The sequence below is a fragment of the Plasmodium berghei genome (genome assembly GCF_900002375.2).
Source record: "Plasmodium berghei ANKA genome assembly, chromosome: 10".
NCBI classification, from domain to species: domain Eukaryota; phylum Apicomplexa; class Aconoidasida; order Haemosporida; family Plasmodiidae; genus Plasmodium; species Plasmodium berghei.
Genome location: NC_036168.2, coordinates 1540067 through 1563864, shown reverse-complemented (window position 1 = coordinate 1563864; position 23798 = coordinate 1540067). Strand labels below are relative to the sequence as shown.

General features: G+C 23.2%; 7 protein-coding genes across 7 annotated transcripts; 3 read left to right on the top strand and 4 right to left on the bottom strand.

Moving 5' to 3' along the window:
* Positions 1–367: 367 nt before the first annotated feature.
* PBANKA_1039000 (conserved Plasmodium protein, unknown function) lies at positions 368–2842 on the top strand (the record flags this gene model as incomplete). Its single annotated transcript, XM_034565498.1, has 10 exons — positions 368–408; positions 514–577; positions 770–836; positions 934–1555; positions 1669–1729; positions 1864–1989; positions 2099–2257; positions 2357–2410; positions 2627–2666; positions 2775–2842. The coding sequence occupies 10 exons, from the start codon at positions 368–370 to the stop codon at positions 2840–2842; spliced, it is 1302 nt and encodes a 433-aa protein (XP_034422189.1).
* Positions 2843–3484: 642 nt separating this feature from the next.
* Positions 3485–8869, bottom strand: PBANKA_1038900 (condensin complex subunit 1, putative; the record flags this gene model as incomplete). Its single annotated transcript, XM_034565497.1, has 1 exon — positions 3485–8869. One exon carries the CDS (start codon positions 8867–8869, stop codon positions 3485–3487), a length of 5385 nt encoding a protein of 1794 aa, XP_034422188.1.
* A 1334-nt stretch (positions 8870–10203) lies between these two features.
* PBANKA_1038800 (conserved Plasmodium protein, unknown function) lies at positions 10204–10836 on the bottom strand (the record flags this gene model as incomplete). Its single annotated transcript, XM_034565495.1, has 1 exon — positions 10204–10836. One exon carries the CDS (start codon positions 10834–10836, stop codon positions 10204–10206), a length of 633 nt encoding a protein of 210 aa, XP_034422187.1.
* Positions 10837–11894: 1058 nt separating this feature from the next.
* PBANKA_1038700 (tetratricopeptide repeat protein, putative) lies at positions 11895–15956 on the bottom strand (the record flags this gene model as incomplete). Its single annotated transcript, XM_034565494.1, has 1 exon — positions 11895–15956. One exon carries the CDS (start codon positions 15954–15956, stop codon positions 11895–11897), a length of 4062 nt encoding a protein of 1353 aa, XP_034422186.1.
* Positions 15957–16418: 462 nt separating this feature from the next.
* PBANKA_1038600 (conserved Plasmodium protein, unknown function) lies at positions 16419–20188 on the top strand (the record flags this gene model as incomplete). Its single annotated transcript, XM_034565493.1, has 15 exons — positions 16419–16488; positions 16602–16849; positions 17066–17300; positions 17464–17547; positions 17652–17704; positions 17835–17882; positions 17977–18096; positions 18251–18450; positions 18557–18692; positions 18818–18953; positions 19058–19167; positions 19294–19390; positions 19518–19663; positions 19747–19854; positions 20036–20188. The coding sequence occupies 15 exons, from the start codon at positions 16419–16421 to the stop codon at positions 20186–20188; spliced, it is 1944 nt and encodes a 647-aa protein (XP_034422185.1).
* A 121-nt stretch (positions 20189–20309) lies between these two features.
* Positions 20310–22253, bottom strand: PBANKA_1038500 (dynein light chain, putative; the record flags this gene model as incomplete). The annotated part of the gene is made up of 9 exons (XM_034565492.1): positions 20310–20384; positions 20468–20516; positions 20711–20790; positions 20880–21000; positions 21080–21137; positions 21237–21363; positions 21581–21704; positions 21833–21990; positions 22233–22253. The coding sequence occupies 9 exons, from the start codon at positions 22251–22253 to the stop codon at positions 20310–20312; spliced, it is 813 nt and encodes a 270-aa protein (XP_034422184.1).
* Positions 22254–22797: 544 nt separating this feature from the next.
* Positions 22798–23467, top strand: PBANKA_1038400 (selenoprotein, putative; the record flags this gene model as incomplete). The annotated part of the gene is made up of 3 exons (XM_034565491.1): positions 22798–22962; positions 23122–23169; positions 23339–23467. 3 exons carry the CDS (start codon positions 22798–22800, stop codon positions 23465–23467), a joined length of 342 nt encoding a protein of 113 aa, XP_034422183.1.
* Between the last annotated feature and the right edge of the window lie 331 nt (positions 23468–23798).

Genomic DNA, 23798 nt, shown 5'->3' with positions numbered 1-23798 from the left:
GACAAATAGTATAATAATTATCCCATGAAAAGTTATATCTTTTGCACGTGTTTAATTTTTTCTCTAACTTATGAAATTTCAAAACGTTTATAATTAGCTCTATTATTATGTTTAATTCTTTTTTGTGTGCGCTAAGCAAAGTTAATAACACTATATATTTATGTGTACATATGTGTAAAAAAAAGACACACTATTTTGGCAACTAATATAAATGATAATATTAAAAGTTTTAATTAATCAAACATTAAGTTATGTATAAAGGATCTATACACAATATAAATAGTTCACAAAACTTCTGTTATCATATATATATATATATATATATACTATATGTATATATGTGTACATTTCCCTTGAATATATAAAAATGCGGAATAATGAAATTAATCTTAAAATCGAATCATTGGGGTAATATATAATTGACTTCCTAAAAAATATTATAATATTAATCTGTGACTCATGTAAATGTAAACATACGTTTATTTTCTTATTAATATTATTACAACTTTTCAGAGTAAAATCACATAAATCAACAGCTAAGGAGCGTTTTAATAATGTTCAAAACGTTTCAGAGATTGTATAGTAAAAAATAATAATAAAATATATATATGTCTTTTTTAAATTTGAATCATAACTGTATGCTTAGTTTAGGATTACATTTACTATGCCATTATGACTATACCCTTTTATTTATTTATCTAAAGCTACTCATCACGCTTTATCACATTTATGTATGCATATCTATATCCAAATTTTTATCTATATATAGATAGCACCGTGTGATAAGAAAAAAATACAAAATTCAAATGAATCTACCAACAAGGCTCATATACGAGGTAATAACAAATAAATGCATATAATTCATAAAATAATGATAAATATATGTCTAGAAAAAAATTACTGATATACTTGAATTCTTTAATCCATATGCAGCTTCTAAAGCTCAAAAATTGCAACTGCCAAAATATAATAATGGGGACAAATTCACGAATATTAAATTAATAATAAAAAAAGAAGTGAATAGTTCTGATATAGAAAATCAAGAAAGCATGTGCCAAAAAAAAATTATTCCCTACAAAATAAACAAAAGTTCAAAAATGTTCGAAAATAGTAAAAATGCCAAATGTAATAGAAGTAATAAGATGAATAAAAGTTGTTTTGTAAATCAAGAAAAGATAATAAACTCCAAAAATAATGAAGTTTCCCCCAACCCAAGCAATCCACCATTTATGAAAATAAAAACAAATGATGAGTACCTAAATGAGCTTTTAAAAAAAAAAGACGTATCAATTCAACCAGAATTCAAATATGAACCCAAAAAAAAGGAATATAATATTCCATCTCCAATTGTTAAATCTTCAGAATATACTTCAAATAGTAGTGATGATATTAACACACTGGATATTATAGAACAATATCAAAAAAAAAAAAAAATGAAAATAGAAAAAAAAAAAAAAATATTATTAAAAAAAAGAAAAAACGAATTAATAAAAAAAATAACATACAAGGACGCGGTGACACAGGTTTTCATTGACGATTTTACAAAATATTACAGGTATTAATATTTTGAATGGAGCGTGTACAGAATTTATAATATTTATATTTCTCTCTGCATCTATCTATATATATGTATGTATTATTTTCTCTTTTTGAAAAATAAAACGAAAGTGAAGTAAAGCCTAGTATCGAAAACATAGTTCAGGATGTCCTAAATTCTGCCCTAAAAAGCGTAATATATTCATGGAATTTTATAAATGCCCTTAATATCAATATGCTTACGATCGCATAAAATTAATGCCCTAATATTATGCATTATTTTTTCATGTGTATTTACCATCTCTTTAAAATTCATCTGTTTCATAGATATATCAAGAACAAGAACTAAACCAAATACAAAATAACATAGGGTATTACGAAAACATCCGCACACAAAAATATGGATCCCTTGAAAATGCTGAAAAAAGCTGTAACGCCTTTTACGACGAAACGGTAATATAATGCGACAAAACAAACAAATAATATAAAAATTATATGCAAATAATCGAATATATGTATAAATTTATAAATACAAATGAATACATATTTTTTTCTCTCACAGCAACAAAAAATAAAAGATAGAATTGCTTTGAAAAATAAAATTCTAATTATAATAAAAAAGAAAATTGCTTTTAGTAAAGCCAAAAATAATATTAATCATATTATTCAAAAAAATGTAGATTCATTTTCTCTTTCGGAATATTTACCAACCAATTTTGAGGTATAAAGGGAAAAAATATAAAAAGTATACATGCGCTATAAGCATAAGTAGTAACACCACACAAATATTCTCATATTTAAATCCTTTTTCTTTTTATAGAAAGGTGTCAATTTAATCATTTTACCCTGGTTAACAGAATGCATTCTTTATTTAGTAAGATAAAACTAAGATTAATTCAATGCATTATTGTCTTTTTTCTATTTTTTTCTTTTACAAATTGTAAAATATTTGAATGAGTGAATGAATTTGTTGAATATATCCATCCCCCAAATTACACATTTAATAAAAAATAATATGGCAGCAAGATTATTGCCACTTTTTTCCTTTATATATATGCATACATAATGGGATATATTTACTTTAATTTAGGTGAATGTGAAAAAAAAAATCGTTCATAATATTGTTTCAGGTAAAAAATATAAATAAATTCATATTACTTTGCATATAATAAATTTCACACATATATACGTAAAATATTTTTCCAAAAATTATGCATATTTTTTTTCTCATCGTCCAGAGATGATAGAACAAACGCTTATTCCAAGGTATGAGTTGCACAAAAAAAATTCCAATAAAATCATATAACTCAAAAACAAAGACCTTAACAAATGTATAAAATATTCAATCCTAACGAAGAAATCCAACTATATATATCAATAATTTTTCGATTGCTTTTTTGGATTAATTATTTGTTTAAGTAAATTGTATTATATGCATGGTTATAGTATTTCCTTTGTGTATTAAAAAAAGGTGCATATATATATTTGCATATCTATACCCAGATACTCGTTCTTTATATCATTTTTTTCAAATTTATTAATTTTTAAAAAGTTAATCGAAACACAAATAACCGATTAAGAAGGTAGTTTTCGTTTAGCAAAAATCGAATACAGTGCAATATGCATTCATTTTTCTAATGCACTCGAACTATTACAAAAAAATAAAATGTATTAAAATATAAAAATATAATAACAAAGTGCAGTTAATAGTATGGCTATATGAGTTATAGTCCTCCACAGTGTTACAAAAATAATAAAAATAACAACCCACAAAAAAAAGGAAATGATAGAAACACATAGAGAAAGCACATGCAAACACATTTATAAGTGCATATAGAAAAAATACATACAAATAAATATGCCAATATAACATAAAAAATTATTATTATTGCCATTTTCTCCAACTGAGTTCGTTTAAACGTACAAAATAAACACAATAACATTTCGATCATTCTTCATTACTATACACTTCATCATCATTTCCTACTGCATCTTCCTCATTTTTAATAACTTCATTTTCATTTTTAATTTTGGCTGCTTTTGCAAAATTTTTTGCTTTATTCGTGGTAGATTCAATTTTTCCAAGTATTTCTTCAGCCAATTCTTTCATTTTACTTTCAGATTTATCATTTTCATTTTTTTCTTCTTTTCCCTTTTCATTCTCATTTCCATTTGCTTGGTTTTTTTGTTGTTGTTGCTGCTGATGTTGTGTTTCATCTGCTGGTCTACCTCGTTTTTTCTCAGTTGCTTTTTTGCATATAAGTACTAAATTGTCATGAACATGTTGATTTTCCCTTATAATGTATCTTATTAAAGGAAAGCATTTGTTTATTCTACTTAACACCTTTTCATCTATTTGAATGTTTAAAAGCACTTGCATATATAAATGTAAAGCGTCTGATTTATTAATATTCGTTTCTTTCATTTTTTTAAATATTTTTTCTACTAGTGTTTCATTATATTTGCTTTTTTTAATAAACAATAATAAAAATTCTAATATTTCCTTATTCATTTTGTATGTTAAGTTCCTTTCATTATTAGCTAATACGGATACCATATCACAAATATTATTTACTAACGTAATAGATGATTTACGGTTAAGTTCATAAAAAAAGGATTTTGATCCACTCGATATTTTATCATCTGTATCATTGGTTAAATACATCATGTGTACAAGTAATGTATTTTTTGCTTTTACAGTATCAGTCATAAATAAATGTGTAAAAACAGAGACAGCTGTTCTTCGCATATTTATGTCCTTATCATTTAGCACTTTGAAAATATATTTGTTATATGGTTCTAAAATATTTGGATGTCTATACAATAAATCTGCATAACTTATTAATAACATCTTTCGTATATTTGAAATTGTTTTATACAATATCGTGTTTTGTATATACTCGAAATAATTTCCCTGATTTATTTTCTTATGATTTTCACTTCTCTTATATTCAATGCTTAAATAACCGCTATTATCCCCATTATATTCCTTATCATCAATATTATCATCATCCCAATTTTGCTGAGTATCAATTCCAATATTATTATCCCTATTTGAGGATAACAACTTTGCAATCTTTCCAAAAATTTGATTTTCTTCTTCTATTATTATCGATACAATTAGTTGTATTGTAGATATCTTACTACAACTGCTAATTATTTTTTGACAAAAGCTTTGAGATATAATTGAAAATTTACACAATGTTAGCAAACAAACAAATATAAGTGCATACATGTCATAATACATATATATTTTTTCTTCCATTTTTTGACAGTTATTAAAATGTATATAATCTTTATTCTGTTTCTTTGACATATCATCGCACATATTGTTTTCTTCTGCAATTAAACACTCATTAAAAAATTTCTCAGGGTTGTTTATTATTAAAAATAATAATGGTACTAGTTTTTTACCAAGTAAGTTATTACACACAATCATATGCTCAACTATGTAATCAAAATATTCTCTATCCTTTTCTTCCTTTGTGCACATACCATAATTATTCTCGTTTTTTAAAGACAATTTTTTTAATTTGTTCTGTACCTTCTCTGCATATATATATGTATATAACCCTAAATGCCCTAAAACAAAAATAAATTTTGTTAATGTTGAGCACGGTATATTGTTCAAATCATCCCCCTTTTCTGTTTTCTTCTTAAGTTTGGATCCTTTGTAATCAATGTTTTTAGAGTTATTCTCTCCATTACTGTTTCCAAATAACCCATTTAGCAAATTTTTTATCTTTACCGTAAATATAACAATAAAATCATCGAAATGCTCATACATACTTTCGACAATTGATTGAGAGCATTTAAGCCACACGTTTAAGTCATCATTCAAATAAAAATGTTCGACATATTCATCACTTTTAATTTTTGGGTTAATTGTACCATTAAAGATGCCATTACTTTCGTCATTTACATCCTTAATTGCTTTTATCCTTGAAATCTTATTCTTATATTGCGGACTATCTGTAGAATCAAATATAGAATTGCATAATGTGCTATTTTTTTTGTCATTTATAATATGATCAAATACTAAATTGAATAAAATAATTAATAGACTTTGTATAATTTTATTTGTATTGTTATATTTTAATATTAAAATCAAAAGATTGATAAAATGCATATTATCTTTATATTGATTAATAAATAAAATAATTAAATGTTTTCTTTTATTAGTAAAAAAAAAATATTGTTCTTTCTTTCCTTTTTTTGTGTTAACAGTGTGTATCGAATAACACAATATCTTCATAAGTAGTAATGCACCTTCTTTTATAATCATATTCTTATTTTCACTAAATGTATCAACAAATATAATGTTAAATAATTCGTCTAATAATTTACTTATACTTAAATTGCTCTTTTCATTCATTAATAAGCATTCTATTATCTTTTCGATACTTGCTATATCTTTTAATTTGCTATTTATTATAATATTAATTAACCTAAATGCACTAATTCTGTAATCTTCATAACATATATTTACATTTATAAACTCGTTAATAATTATTTCAATAATACTGTTATTGTTACTAAATATTAAAGACCATACGTTATTCATATGCTCTCCTGCTTTTTTATTTCCACACATATGTGCTAAAATTAAAAATTTTATTGAACTTTTTTGATCTGCATCCACTATAGAGTATAGTAGTTTAAAACATATGTCAACACAGTTATCCACAATCATAGAAATTGATAAAACTTCATTATACATTTTTATTATTAAATCATATTTGCTATTATTAGCATTGCTATTTCTCCTCTTATTTTTATCATCACTTAAAAATGATTCCACACTATCTATGTCATCATCTTTTTCTGTATCATTTACCTTTCCTCTACAAGTTTCATTTTCGCTATTTGCATCATCACTGTCGCTATCCGAAAGGTTTATATGTTTTTTTTTATTCTTGTTTTTGATTGAAACATTCTCATTCATCTTATCCCTTTTTTCCATTCCTATACCTTCCGATTCACATACATCCTTTTCTTTATTTTCTTTCTCAATTATCATATCTTTTCTTTTGTTCAAACTGACTAGCTCCCTTTTTATTTTGTTAGTATCTAATGGAATAACATATTTATTATTTACTACATCGCTAGCTATGCATGAAAGTAATGAAAATGCTCTCTGTCTAACCAAAGGTGACTTGTCATTAATCCTTTCACTACATATCAAACATATATTATTGTAATAATTTAATGGAATAAAATTATTTTCAATTAATTCATGTAATATTTTTAATAAATGACATCTTACATGTAATTTTGCATCATATTGTCTAGATATTAACACATTCATAATAAAGGATCTATTTTTTAAACATTCTTTAAAACATAATTGTAAAAATTCAGAATCTTCCAAAATTATTTTATTTATTAAATCTTTATAAGTTGTATTAATATTACTATCATTAACATTTGAAGAAAGATTATTTAAAAAATTTGTAACTTTTTTTTTCTTTGCATTTTGATTATCTTGTTTTTTATCTGTACCATTTTCTCCATTGCTATTACGTTTATTACTATTTCGATTTTTTTTATCCCCCTTTTTTTGCTTTGTTTTTTTACTCTTTCCCTTTCCACCGCGTTTAAAATCATAATCCCCATCATCCTTTTCACTATTATCTTCATCTTTCTCATCATTTGAACTAAAAAAACTACTATTGTATTCATCGTTTTCAGCATGCCCATTATTACCACTTCCTTTTTTCCTTTTAAAAAATTCATCTTCATCTTCACTATCTATTCCATATATTTTACTTCGTCGATTCCCTTTTCTATTTGTCATCTCATTTTTATCTCCTTTAATGGGCATGCCCTGAATATCGCGTGCTTCCTTTATCTCTTCCCAAGATTTGGCTAAAATTATAAAATTTTTAAATATGTCAAAAATATATTTTCTTATATAATATATATCAATACCTAGCATGTCTATAAAATCTTTCAAAAAATCCAGCAAATTCAAACTTAAATTTTTAGACAAATATTCCAAAATATTTAAAATATTTATTATTTCGTTCTGTGAGTGCGATTGCAAATTTAAATTTAAATATAACAAGGAATTATCTTTTATATAATCAACAAATTCTTTTATTATAATTTTAGGTATCGGCGTATTTTTCGCAATTAAAAGCGAATCACATACGTTTACATTCGTGCATTTTTTGCACACATTTAAAAATATATAAGTAAAAGAATAGGAATAAAAATTCACAACATACACATTATCTTTTAAAATCTGATGATTTTTAGGTTCATTATTGGATATACCATTGTACACATGATCGCTTTTTTCGTTATCGCCACTATTTTTATCATTAACATCACGTTTTGAGTTTTCAATTATTTCATTTTTATCTTCATCCTTATTTTCAAAATTTGTGCTTTCCTCTTTAATATATAGTTTTAGTAGCTTACTAACAATCATAGATATAGAGTCATGATAAGTCGTAATATTAATAATATTATTACTACTATTACTATTATTATTATTATTCTCTTGATTTATAATATATATATTTAAAAAAAATTGGACATATATATCCACTACAGATATATTTACCTGATCATACAAAAGATTAAAATCAACAACACTCAGCAATAAAACTATATTATTTAAAAGTGAGTTTAAATTTTTTATGGCAATATTCTTCTCTTCTTCATTATCTTTTTTTATTTTTTTTCTTCCCCTTTGAACATTTATAACTATTTCTGTATTCTGCTGTTTTAAAAATTTGCTGTTATAATAACTATTAAATATATTTATATATATAAATGTCAGAGCGTTAAAATAAGAAATTAATATTTCATTTAAATCAAAAAATGTAAATTTATTCTTTTTATCGGTTGCATAATATTCCTTATAATTTTGATCTAAGCATTCTATAACCATATTCATAATATTATTATTTTCATTTATAATCATATTTAATATTTGAACTCCATTATTCCATTCATTTTTTTTATTACATTTTTCTAAACACTTAAAATAATTTTTATATATATCAACACTTTTTTCAGCCAATATAATTAAGCACCCAAATATCTTTTCGTGCTCGAAGTCATCCAAATTATCACATATCCTTATATAATTCAATAAATAATCAAATCCTTCCTGGGTTAATAATAACAACACATTACTATAACTCTCATTTATAAAATTAAATAGTTTAATTATGGACTCACAATTTAAGCTTATATTATCAAGATCTTCTGCTTCACACGCACACACATATTCGTTTTTTTTTATTTTTATGTCCTTTAAAAAATTATCAACGCTATTGTCTAGCGGCACTTTAAATTTTTTTATCTTCCCCTGCAGCATTGTTACTTCATATTCGAATAAGCATTAATATTAGGCAAATAAAGATATATATATGTGTATATGCATATATCCAAATTTTATTACTCGCAATGTTTATTATTTTAACCTTGATAAAATATATTTAATGTATTTTACAATATTATCGGCATAATTTTATTTTTTACACTTGTATAATTTGATCATATATGCAAAATTTACCCTACATTAGTATGCTATACAAAGCTGTGCAATAAAGAAAGTATAAAAAAAGGTTTAAATATAAAACTATATCAGAATTGTGTCTTTCTTAGCAACACAAAATTAAAATATTTCTTAATTAATGCGCCTTTCACATTTTTTCAATGAATAAGCATAAATAATGTATACGTATGTGCATAATTATACTATATACATAATCATGCATACATTATGTGTATATATTTTTTCTCATATCACCTTAAAATTCAAAAAAAAATATAAGCTAATAATATGGATATATTCCAAACTTCAAAGAATGCACTCATACATCGTATAATTTGAAAGACGAAGAACTGATAAAAGTCGTTTATAAATATATATCAGTGTAAATCCATAAATATGCACGCACGATATACATAAAAGCGAACTTCTTGAATTACGCTAAAATAGTTAAATACGTGGCCATATAAATCCATTTAAACAATGGCAATATATATTATTTAAAAAAACATTTTGGGGAAATTTGTCATTTCATATGCGAAAATACATACTGAATGAATAATGCTATGTTTTGTATCATTTTATGTGAATATATATTTACCAATTTTTGCGCGTATCAATATTTTTAATGGGGAATTGAAAAAAAAGAGGAATAAAAAAAAGGAAAAGCTAGCTAAAATATTCCATTGACTCCTTAAAACTTTACGAGGAGCTTAATGATAATATGTACAGGCTATATATGAAAAAAAGTTGTTCCAATTAGTGCGTTATAAGAACTTTCCATTAAATATCAAAAAAATTCAATAACTTATTCTCTTATAAAGAAAAATAATATGCAAAAAATTTTAGCATAAAATAACATTTTTAGTGCCATGAATTAAACGGAACAATATTTTCATTTGGTGTGCAAACATATTTTAAGTAAAAAATACTCATATTATATATATGGGCATGCTGAAATATATATATTCTTGCTAATGCACATATCGAACTGCAAATCGTGCAATAGACTTTTGCCGTAAATGATAGTTGTATTTTATTATTTTACAAAAGGGTATAGAACTCAGGACGAAAATATGAAATAAATTAAAACGAAGAAAAAATTAATTTATATTGTTTGTTTGTTATTCCTTTCTATTTTGTTTGTACTTTGAATATCAAAATATTAAGTAATCATCATGCTGAGCATATGAATGATCATTTTCGGGACAATAATAACCACCATATTTGTTATTATTATTTTTGCATTTGCATAAGACCCTCACACCCTTCATGACATTATTTTCCTCTTCTCCCTTTTCATCGAGTTGTATGCATTCTGCATTTGGATCACATCCTCCATTATTGATTTTACAATTTTCTTCACACTTAAACATATTAATATCAACTGAGTAACCATACTTACATGAACAATATTCTATTCCATAGTCGTTTACACAAAAACCATTATTACCACAATCTAAATTACAATCCTTTTCTTCTAAAATCCTTCTTTTTATTGCCCAATTTTTTATTTCATTATTTTTTTTATCATAAACAATGGTATTAATATCTGTGTCAAAAGCGGTATATTGCTTAATATCTTCTATCAAATCCCCATCCCTTATTTTCTCCAAAATATGTTCATTTGTTTCATTACTCTTTTCTTTATTCTTATTATTATGTGCTATCTCTAATTTAACATATTTACAAAGAGCATAAAATAAATCTGCATTATTTTTTGTTAATTCATGCACATAGTCAAAAAAGTAGTATACATTCAAAAAAATTATTACTTTTACTATTTTCATTTTTTGTATCCTAATTAAAAAATGTTTTTTTTGTTTTACACTCTTTTATATCCAATTATCTATATAAATATTACATATATTATCTTTCGGGATTTTCGGTATGTGATTATGTATTTGTCAACACACCTTTAAGTTTCCTTTCTTACACTTTAAATGTAGGTAATATGAATACCAAATAAAGGATTAAATAAATAAGACCTTGTGTAATTAAAATATATATGTGATATAGATGAAACATATTGTGGAAAATAAACGTCGTCACAGTAATATAAAAAATTAATTAAACAACGGGCTATCAAGTCTTATAGTAATTTATATTCATATATATAATATAATAAAATGCATATTTTATCAAACATATAACATCAACTAAATAATAAATCGGAACATTTAAAAGTGCATTACATTATTTATCCCTACACTTGCAAGTTTACCTTGATCATACGCATCGTATTCCGCTTTTTTCCTATGTAGACCTCTTAAAAATGATCCGTAACGGAAAATTGTGTGCATTTTTATGCCTATGAGTATTAAAAATATGTATATATAGAACAAAGAAAAATTTAATTTTTTCTTTTCCTCAATATACTCAAAAAAACATGCCTATATAATACATATAAATACACAATGATCATCATAAAAAAAAACAATTTTTTTCTTGTCATTACAACGTATTTTTTTGAATTTTATGCTTTCTATACTGAGTTTCAAATCAATAAGAATGCGTGATTTATTTTACCTTATTTTTATAACTACAAATGATATCTAATAGTTTGAGAAAAGAATAATATTTTTTGTTTTATTACTTTTTATATTTTAAGCGGTTACAGCTTTTAATGACAATGTTTTTACTAAAAATTATGATCAATGATAATGACAATTTAAAATTTGGCTATATAGCAAAAAATGAGGAAAAAATAATATATACTAAATAAATTACATTAAAAAATGTGTTTATAAAAATGTTATAATATATTATGATTTATCTTTATAAATACATTAATGTAAAATAATAATAACATTGTCTACTCATATGGAATGTTACCAATAAATCATAATCATACATCCCTCTTCAATAAATAATGCCCATGTTTAAATGAATGAAAAGATGTCTTCGAATAAGGTCCTCCTGCATCCCATAAAATTTTAAATAATATTAAAGCATTTTTTATTTTTTTATTAAAAAGAAAATAATTGGCTAAATAATATATTCCGTCGTATAAAATTAAAGATGAATGCTTCAAAGTACGTATTAAATAAAAATAACTTGAATTTTGTTCATAATATTTATTAAAATAACTCAAAAAATTAACTGATTGTATATGCTTTATCGAAGGCTTGTTCAAATTAAAAAGTGATAATAACATCTCATAAAAATTATATTGCTCTCGTTTGTTCTCACAAAAAAGTTGCATCATACAATATTTGTTTCTTAATTTTTTAAAATAATCTTTTAAAAATCTAACACACCATACATGGCATTTATCAGTTATTTTCCAATGTTCTTCTAAAATTAGATCCTCGTTTTGCAAAGAAACATTCCCTTTTTTCTTTTTTAAATATATACCAAACAACATAGATGAAAACACAAAATTTTTATTGTGCCTCCATGCAGATTTTAATATGCCTATGCAATTTTTTATTTGTCCTGTTTTAAAATAAATGTTAGCCAAAAAATAATAGAAAACGTTATTCTTTCTAAAATAAATAGCATTTTTATAAGAAAAAATAGACAAATCATAATTGTTCTTACGCTCTAGACATTTACCTAGACTAAACCATGCATTTGAATTATTCATATATAAACTAAGTAGCTTTATCAATATGAAAATGGAACTATTTAGGTTTCCACATGAAAAATATTCCTTTGCTAAACATAAGTAAGAATATAAGTGAAAATTGTTTTTTTTTATTGACTTTTTGAAATAATAAATAGCCATTTGACAATTTTTTATCAATGAATAATATTTACCAAGACTGTAATAAAATTTATCATCCCATATTTTATTTTTTATCATTTTTTCATTTTTTTGTCGAGAAATGTATAAGCATTTACTCTTTTTTTTGCTATTTTCATACTTATTTAAAATAATAAAAAGTTTTGATGCGTCTTTTTTAAGATAATATATGTTTACCAGTAATTCCATATAAATAAATATATTTGTAAAATAGTTAGGAATCCACATTTTTTTTATAATTTTATATATTTTAGGGGTAATTATTTCGATGGTATTTCGCCTTCTAATGTTGCCACTAATATCAGTGTCGTAATCTCCATTAAAAGCTTCCTCTTTGAAATTTATTTCATTTTCCAAATTTCCACCTTGGCTCACTTCATTTTGTTCACTTTCTGAAAGGTTCTTCCTTTTTCTTTGTTTTTCTTCTAAATATAGAACAAAATATTTTTCAGTAAATTTGTTTTTTAAATTTTTATTTTCATTGCATATTTTTTTTACCCTTCTAAAACATTTCATGCTTTTGTTTATCTTCCCACTGTAATAATACAGTTTTCCTAGCTCACTCAATATGTATAAATTATTTCCAAGTATTTTTCGCAAATATTCATAGGAATATATAGAATATTTATGTAGTGTACTATTAAGCGAGCAAAAATGTGCAAATCCAAATAGCGTCATTATGTTATTTTTGAAATTATATCTTTTTTTGTACATTTCATATTTTTTCAGAAAATAAACATTCGATAGTTTCTCCATTTTATTTCTCCTTAAATAGTGCTCATTCATATCGATTTTATTATCTATTTTTTGGGGGGAATTACTTTGCTTATTGTCTATATTTCGCTCTCCTCTCAAACCCCCATTTTTATTCTCCAAATCGGTAAATATCTTGCTTATAAAATAATTATTTTTAAAAAAAAAAGACTTATTAATATTCATGAAAGGGTTAATATAAATGTAGTCATTATAATTTTTCATGATATTTTCCATGTTTGGCTTTTCATATAAAGAAAAAAATTCATTTCCAAATAAATAGTTGCACATTCTTTTTATTTTATTAGAGTTTTCTAAAAAATTTATATTTTTTTTTATTAATTTTTTCCTCCCTTTTAAAATATCTGCATTTTTTGTGGTTGTTTTATTTTCCTTTTTCCGTTTCATATTAAAATTTTTATTATTAGTTTTTTTTGTTTTTCTCTTTTCAGATATCTTTTTTTTGTTTCTTAATTTAAATTTTCTTTCCTTCTCCATATTTTCTTGGATAATTATTTCTATAGAAACTATATTATTAAAATATGTCCAGCTCACAAAATTGAAATAATCTTTCTCAATACTCTTTCTAGCATAAAGTACACATTTTTTATACATTCTTAAATCACGACATATAACACTTAGTAATAAATATAAATATGTGTCGAATTTTATTTCCTTTTTTACCTTCTTTAAATATATTATCATATATTTCAAAATCTCTTTTCTTACTGCTTCTTTTATATGCATTTTATCATTTGAGCAGTTACTACTATAATAGTCATGCAGCATGTTGTTGCTTGTTACCTCAGTGTACTGTATTTCCATTGTCTTTAAAATTTCTCTATAATAATAATTATTTGTTTCATTTGCTTTACGAGTTTTACCAAATGAATTACCATACATATACAAACATAACATTTTAAGAAATAATATCAATCGAGCATCGACTCTCATTTTCGTTTTTAATTTTTTGTAGTAATAATTATTTTCTTTAAAAAAGGAAACTGTTTTTTCTTTCCTTTCTTTCATTAATTTATCTGTTTCATTATTATAATTGATATTATTTTTTATCAAAAATTTACTTGTATCTTTACCTAAATTATATTTCATATCGTCTATTTCATTTTCTTTGTTTATTATATTTCCCACAATCCTATCATTTTTTCTATCCTCATAAGAAATTTTATTATTTGCGTTGTCCATTTTATCACCTTTTACCATCTTCCTTACTTTATGTAACAAAAATGAATCTCGTCTGAGAATCATTTTTCCCAAATTATTAACACCGTTTTCATATCTATAAAATTTGTAATTTACAAAAAAATTATGTTTTTCTTCTACTTTTATATTAAAATTATAAGCTGCTATTTTATCCTTATTAATAAAATTTCCTCTTCTATTACTATTTTTTTTCTTTGGTAAAACGTGAAAAACTAACCTGGTTTGATCTGTTTTATTTTTGCTTTTATCGAAAAGATAAGAATAAGATCCATACTTTATATTTTTTCTGAGTGTGGAACAGTTTTCCTTTGATTCTGCATCATGATCACACACTTTAAATTTTTGAAATTCATTTGTCAAATTCACTAAATAATATAAATTATAATAATTATTTTTAAAATAGTTTTCATTTAAAATATTTCTTTCTTTTAAAGAAAAAAAAACACAATATGAACTTATTTTTATCAACATAAGATATGCTTCTTTATATTTTTTTTGGTAAAACAAGTAAATGAATTTTCGATAAAACGAAAATGGTTTCATGAGTATAACATCATTGATAGATGACTCACTTTTTATTTTTTCCCTAAAGCAGTTCATTACCGCATCATTTTGTTTGTACTTACTATAAAATTTAATTTTATTTTTTCTTCTTTTTTTCCCACCCAATTCTAGGATTTCCTTTTTACCTTTCGATAGCTCCAATAACCACGCCGAATTATGATTAAGACATCTCATTTTATAAAAAAATGCTTTCTTGAATACAATTTTTTTAAATAATAATTTATTTATTTTTCTTCCCTCTAAGTATTTTATAGAGTTTTTTATATCCTTTTTATTTACTTTACTTTCCGTATTACTGTTATTTCGTATATCATTATTTTTATATTGTCTTATTTTATCGTTAGCGTCGTTTTCCTCCCCCTTCTTTTCTACTTTTCCAATTTCTTCTTCATTCTTCACTCCCTTAATTCCATTATTATTCATAAAATTTAATGAGTCATAAATAGAAAAAGAGTTTACACTAAAATATGCGTTTGACAAACTTATTGATCTCCTCTTAGGTTTACTAACAATATTTTCATTATTATGTCTATTTATTAAATTCAAGGACTTTTTAGATTCACCCTCGATATATTTCCGTTTTCTTCTTAATGATACATTACTGCAGCTTCGGATATCCTTCATATTTTTACTTATATTATTTCATCCTTTTTTCGTTTTTTTAAATAAACTAAAAATATCACTTATATAGTTAAATTAAAAAAAATTTTAATAGCATAATAAAAATAAAGACACTTCGTATTTTTATTTCTAAAAAAATAACGGACTATTATAAATATTGTAATAATAAAATAAAAATAAACAAAGAAAAAAATGTATAAAAAGAATGATAGCATTTCCACATAATTGCTAGATACGAAACCTTTTCAAAAGAATATATAAAAATATGCAAGACGCTGTTTCATTAATTCCTTTGGAGAAAATAAAAAAGGAATAAAAATTGAAAAAAAAAAATATAAAGACAATAAAGCTGCATTTCATTATGTGTAATCCATTTTATTCTCAAATATTTATCGAAATAAATCTATAATTTATTAAATTCGATAAAAATATTGAATTTAATTGTGTATACACTTTACAAAGATAATGGATACCTTGATTAATATATCAAAAGAAACAAGGATAGAAATACGGCGAAATAGAATTCAAAAAAAATGTAAAAAAATATATATTTTTAAATTATACGCGTTTTATCATTTCTATTCATTAATATAACCCTGTATGTTCATATTCCTATATATGTGTATACATATGCACAATCCTTTTTAGTCCACGTGTCAGAAAAAAATTCAAAAGAGACTACTTCCCCAGAAGCAAATCAATGCCAACTAGACACACAAAACAATGAAAAAAACGAAAATAATTTTGAAAAAAACTTTAAACAAATATTTGAATACAAACAAAATGAAAATAATATAAATGACGATAACAACAATATAAATATAATTAATAATGCTAACGAAGAAAAATATATATTATTACAAAATGTAATTACAGAAGTAAACAACGAAAAAAAGGTAACATATATTACACAAAAATTATGAGAACAAAAACAATCCACAATACATAACTACTTTATATTTTTAGTAAACTACACAAATAACCACATTTTTGTGCTCAATTAAAACAATTATATTAGTTTCACAATTAATTGAATTTAATATATATATATATATATATATATATATATATATATATATATATATATATGTATTGCTTTTTTCCCTGTATAGTCATTTATAGATAATATACAAAAATATGTGATCGATGTAAAAGACAACAACGATATATTATTTCAAAAATATAACAACGAGATGCTATTAGAACACGAAGAAATTTATAAATCTAAGTTTCAAAATAATTTTGCAGATGTTAAGAATTTGGCGCTAAAAGAAAAAGAAACATACGAAAAAAAAATCGAAAAATATTTTTCTTTACTAAAATATAAAGATGAAAAAATAAAAAAAGGTAATAAATATAGAATTTATAAAAGTGTTTAACTATTTTCAACATACACATTTTTTGAAGTTCCATTCATATACCACATAATAAATAAATAAATAATTTTTTTCCTTTTTCAACTTTACAACCATAATACATCCCATTATTTCTCTACCTATACCTTTGATAGTCTGCAAAAATAATTCTCAAAATATTTTATCTCTTATTTCTATTATACAAAATCAAAGAGATGGTTACAAAATGTACTTGGAAAGTAAGTCATGTTTCATTCCGTCTATTACAATTGCTATTTTAATCCAGCATTTTAATAATAAAAATTATTGCAAATTAATATATAATTTTATGCCATTTTTTGAGATCTTCTTAACAAAACAAGAGATGAATTAAACTATAAAAGGAAAAACATGTTGGTATGTATAAAAATAAATGTATTCCTATAAAAATATAACATATGAATTCTGGTTAATTCAGTGTATATTCCATCTATCAATAATTTATATATATATATATATATTATTTTTATTTTTATTTTTATCATAGAAAGAAAACAAACAAATTCTTGATGACTTCATAAGGATTCAAAGCATGGTTCATTTTTCCTCAATTTTTATTATTTTAAAGTAATAATATTTTTGCTCATCTTTTTAGATACACTTCTTTTTTTGTTGTTGTATTTTAACAGAATTCCACTACATTCATTGATGAACTGAATGATGTTAAATCTTTTAATCAAAAAATAAAAGATATACACGAAGAAAATAATCTCAAATTGAAAACAAAAATCCAACTTGAAGAAAATTTAGTACAAAAATAAAACATCAAAATATATGCAAAGACAAATTATAACAATAGCACGTATACAAATTTATAGGATACATATACTTATTATATTTTCCTTTTTATATTAATAATGTATTTCTTTCGTTTATTACATCAATTTACTCCCCTCTATGAAGAGCATGGATATGCAAAGCATACTAGACATAAGCAATATAATTATGGACAAGGAAAAAAAAATTTACAATATAAAAGTCCTTCAACAAAAAAATAGCCATAACCTCAAAAAGATTAATTTCTATAAACTTGAAATAAATAAATTAAGGGAAGCTCTTATATCAATCAAAACACATTATTACAACTACAAGATAAAGTCAAAGTATCAACAATTTAATAATTAAATCAAGCACATATATTATATAATATAATTATCATCAGAATCATAAATATTGAACTTATAAAAACATTATTTTCCTTGTTTTTAGAAAAATGGTGAATGAGCTAATAAATCAGTATGAAAGAATTAAATTTCAGTTTATTGAATTACAAAAGCGGCAAAAAGGTTATGAAAAAAATTTTCAAAAGAAGTATGCTACTGCCTGGAGTTTACAAAAAAATGAAGTATAGAATATACTAAAATAAATATCTAAATAAAGAAATAATATAGAAACAATTGTATCAAATTACCTCTATAAAATAATACCATTATCGCAAAATTTTCTTTCTCACACATTCAATTTTCTTAGGCAACTACATATATAGAAAAATTAATTGATGCAAATAAAATAATTTATGAACAAATATTCTTCAAAGAATTTTATCATATCAATTACAAGGATTTCTTAGAAGAAACTTCAGCCTTTCCACCAACAATCACTAAAGGTATTTATTATGATTTATACAAAATTATGGAATGTCTCTAAATATATACAAATTTTATTTATTATTTTGTACAATACACCTTTTCTATATGCTTCCATTAATAGTGAATGATGGAAACGAACAAATGAATATAAACATGCAAAGTGTAACTACTGAGCAGATCGAAAATGTAAAAAGATTAATTTTGGATGAATGTGGTTTTCTAGTTGATGAGGTGAAATTATATATAAAATAAACTTCACATATATTTTTATTTATTTTATTTATTTTTTTTCTTACTTACAACATTTATCACAATGCATAATACCTTACATTTCTTATTTTTTTTTATCATTTTTAGAATTTAGATGACCAAGATAAACTAAACAAACTATTAAATTACATAGGGGTACATACGGAAGAGGATATCGAATTACTAACAAAGCTATTTTATACAGGTAAAGAAATACCAAAACACTAATATTATCAAATCTAAATGTTATTCCACAAAATATGACTTAATTTTATAAAAAAAAAATTTATTATAAAAATGTTTACACACAAATTTTGGCGAACCAAACAAAGACACTACCCAAAATAATAAAGACCATGAAAATACTGGAATTTTATCTACTCCTGAATATGCCTTAGATATAATTTTCAAATATTACCAAGAAAAGGAAAAAGAAAATGCTTGTCGAATTTCGAATAAAAAGAAGAAATACAAAAATGTAATTTGAAACAAGTAAAAAATATACACAGAAACATGCATATAAATATACAAGCATAATATGTTTATATTTCATTCGAACAGAGATTAAATTCCTCGTTAAAGTTAATAATAGAAAGAAGAAAACAAGAAAAAAGGTATTGGGATAACCTTGCACAAATTACACCTGATGATACGATCGATTTGTGGAAGGTTCGTTTAAATTACTGCAGCATCACTGTTTATGTATAAAAATAATATATATCCAGTTTTTATTTTATTTGTTACGATATATTGTTAATATTATATTTTTTATATTTCCTTCAAAAGCCCATTGCACGCTTTATTTTGTTCATCTCATTTTATTAATTTTTATTATTTTTTCAATCAACAGACATTCCTAGTTTTTGTAGAGGATTATTATCACATATTAAAGGAAAGAGCAACCATTGTTCAAAATATTTTTAAAGAAGAAAAAATGATGAAAGATAACGTGAAAAAAATTGACAAAATGACGGAACTCACACAAAGCCATAAAAAATTTTAATAAACAAATTAAGTCATGTGTAAAGAAAAATATGGAAAATATAGATTATAATTAATAATTGTATATATTTATTGTGTGCTTCGTTATGCTTTTTTATTTTCAAAAACAATTTTTTTTCCATTTAAATTTCTCCTTGCTTATCATAAATTTCTTTAATTGTTTCCAGTAGTGATTCATTATGTTTTAACAAATCGTACTGTCACCAAAAATAATAATAATAATAAAATAATAACAGTAATAAATTAATTAAAACATAAAATGATGTTAAAAATCTCAAACCTGTATCTCCATTTTATTCCTATTTTCTTGGATTTTTTTTTTGTTTGTGCTGCGCCGAAAAAAGACAAAAAACAAATAAATATATTCTTATGCATACACGCACATATAGCATTATGATTTCCACAGCGTTATTTTTAAAAAAAATTAAATCGTTTCGATATATTCTGTATGATATACTAATTTATTGTTTTTTAAAATTATATTATATCGTTTGTTTTTGCTTTTTTATTTGAGCATGTTTACTTTCTTAATAATTCAAGTTCATTTTGTATGTCAGCTAATTTTTCTTTTAGGTTATTTTCTTCCACAGATAATTGCTCTATCTGTAAATATATTCAAATAAATTAATTACGATTATTTTACTTAAATAAAAAAAGGAGAAAATGATTTACATGTATGCGCGTGTGTTTACCATGATGTTATATTTTCGTTGCATTTCATTGAACTTTTCAGTATTCATATTATTATTGTGCTCAATTATTTCTATCAATCTTTTGTAGTAACCAATATTTTTTTTTATTTCGTTATTTATCCTTATATAAGGTTAAATAAATAAATATATGTATATATAAAGTAATAGCTACTGGTCTGTTTAACTCGCTATTTTTTTACACTATTAAGGAAAATCCACGCTTAGGACAATCGACAGCAATTTGTCTAATTAATTCATCTACCAAAAAACATATGTTTTATAATAAATATGTATGTCTTTATATTCATTATAAACATTTTTCACGTTATTCATTCATTTTTTATATATATGTATAACCTATTAGCTCGTATATTATATTTTCTATATGAAAAAATCTTAATTTGTCCATTTCTGTTTGTTCGATATTTTTAAGAATAGTTTGGATCATATTAATGTCATTTGGAGTATTATCCTCTGATATTAACTAAATAAAAAAAACCAATAAAAATAATAACACAACGTTTCTTATTTTTAATATGATAGATTTAATAATACACAAATGCCTTGTTCCCTAATCCTTATTTAATGAGATGCTCACATAACTCCAATTAAATAAGCGCAAGTATATACATTTATAAAATGCTTCAATCTGAATAAGTATATATTATTTTTACTTATTAGAAAAATAAAAGTTGGCATACCTGTATTATTTTTTTTCCATTTTGATTCAAAATTTTTATTGGGAATAATAGAGATAAGTTAAAGAAATCATAAAGATGAAAATTTTTTTGATTTTTAATAAAAACATCTTCATTGTAATCATTGCTAATTTAAAAGACAACAAAAGTGAAAAGTAAAAAATATTTCATCATATTTTGTACCATCAAGCATAGTGAACAAATATATTAAAGCAATAACAAAAGAAATAGAGCATACTAAAGGGGCATATTTACTCTTCTTTGATCTCTAAATTTTCCATTAAATTAATATTGTTCTCTAAGTTACAATTTTTAATAAATTTCTTTTCAAAATAATCTTTATATTCTTTCATCGTCTTCAACATGTAAGACTTTAATTCTTTGTTCACATTAAAATTGTTCCCATATTTAACCTTCGGAAAATATTCATCAATTAAACATAAGAAAAAAGAAAATAATTAATTTATATTTGAGTACATATTTATATACACTAGAATAGCTTAAATGCAATAAAGCCATCTTAAGCAAATCAAAATATCAACCAAATAAAAATTGTTCTAAATCTACAATAGCATAATTTATATTATATAACAGTTTGTAGAAATCATCATTATATTATTAATTTGTCTGCTCATTTTTTTGCATTTTCTTTTACAATTTTGTAATTTTTTTCCATCGTTCCAACTAAAATATATATAATACGTATAACCGGGTGAAAAATAATTATATGTATATATGTAAAAAAATAATATAATAAATTTGCTTTTCGTTTATTTTATTACTAATTTCACAAAAAATTATTTAATATTCTTATTTCACTTTATTTTTTGTAAAATTTTTTAGCAATAAAATTACATGCATATTACATTTATTTCAATATATTCAAAATATTTTATCTAAATAAATTTGTATTAAATATAAATCATATTTTATCATATCATGCATATGCATATTCTTTGTTTTCTTTACGTTTTTCAAAAAGATTTTAAAACTTTTTGAAAAAAAAAATTCACTAACTACAAAGATAGTGTAAAAATAATACAATATTTGTTATTTATATATTAGCAATATTTCTAAAAAATACGATTATAGAAACTAATTATATTACTGCCGGGGCATTTATACGATTACGAATATTACTATAATATTTTATATATTTATTTCGTCATATAATGTCTAATGTCTTTTATTTTTATTTTTCTTATTAAGCATAATAAAAGATGAATAACAACGGCGAAAAAAATGATTATGACAGTATTTTAAAAAATAGAAAACTGAAGTATGAAAATTTAAGACGAAATAATTCGTCCTATAACAAATATATTGTCCCAATAATTAACCTTTTTAATGAAATTTTGAATTTTCTGAAACAACTTTTTAATATTGTAAAAATAAATAAATATACTATTATTACATGAAAAAGGTGGATTACACAAGTGCGAAATCATATACTTCGCCTTAAATGCTTACAATGTCTATACACACATTAGTATTAAAATGGCAATTTAAATATTATTTTTAATATATGTTTATTCTTTTTTTAGCTAGCTATATTTTTTAGGACTTTATTTGGAATGCCCACCCAGCGAAGTGTAATTTTTAAACTGGCACATACAGTTTTTCCTCATACTAGTTTACTTCATTATTTTACTGTTTTTTTTTATAATTATACATTATTCCAATTACAATAACATGCTTTTTTCTCTCTATATATTCGCTATTCGCATGCATAATTATATTTATTTTTTTTAACTTACACAGCCATATAACGGAAAAGGAAATAATGGCAATGACGATTTTTATAAAAAATCTAAAACTGGTAATATAGGGAGAAATAGAATAATGGAATTAAAAAACATAAGTGCCTGTTTAGGAAGTACATGAGGATAATTTTGATATCATTTTGCATACAAAGACTTATTTTTAAATAAGTATATTGACAAATGATTTGCTAATTTGAAAATGCATATATAATGCATAAATTAGCAATGAAAAACAATGTATTTATTTATTGTTTACAATAAGTTCCATGTTGCAGAATCAATTAATAACAAATAATATATATATTATATTTATATTTTCTTTGCCATTTATCTTATGTGGCAAATCATGACCATATAAATAATAAACTAATATAATAAAGATAAAGAATTGTTTATACTCATAAATAATTATTTAAAAATTTACAAATGAAATATATACAAATATATATAATATCATA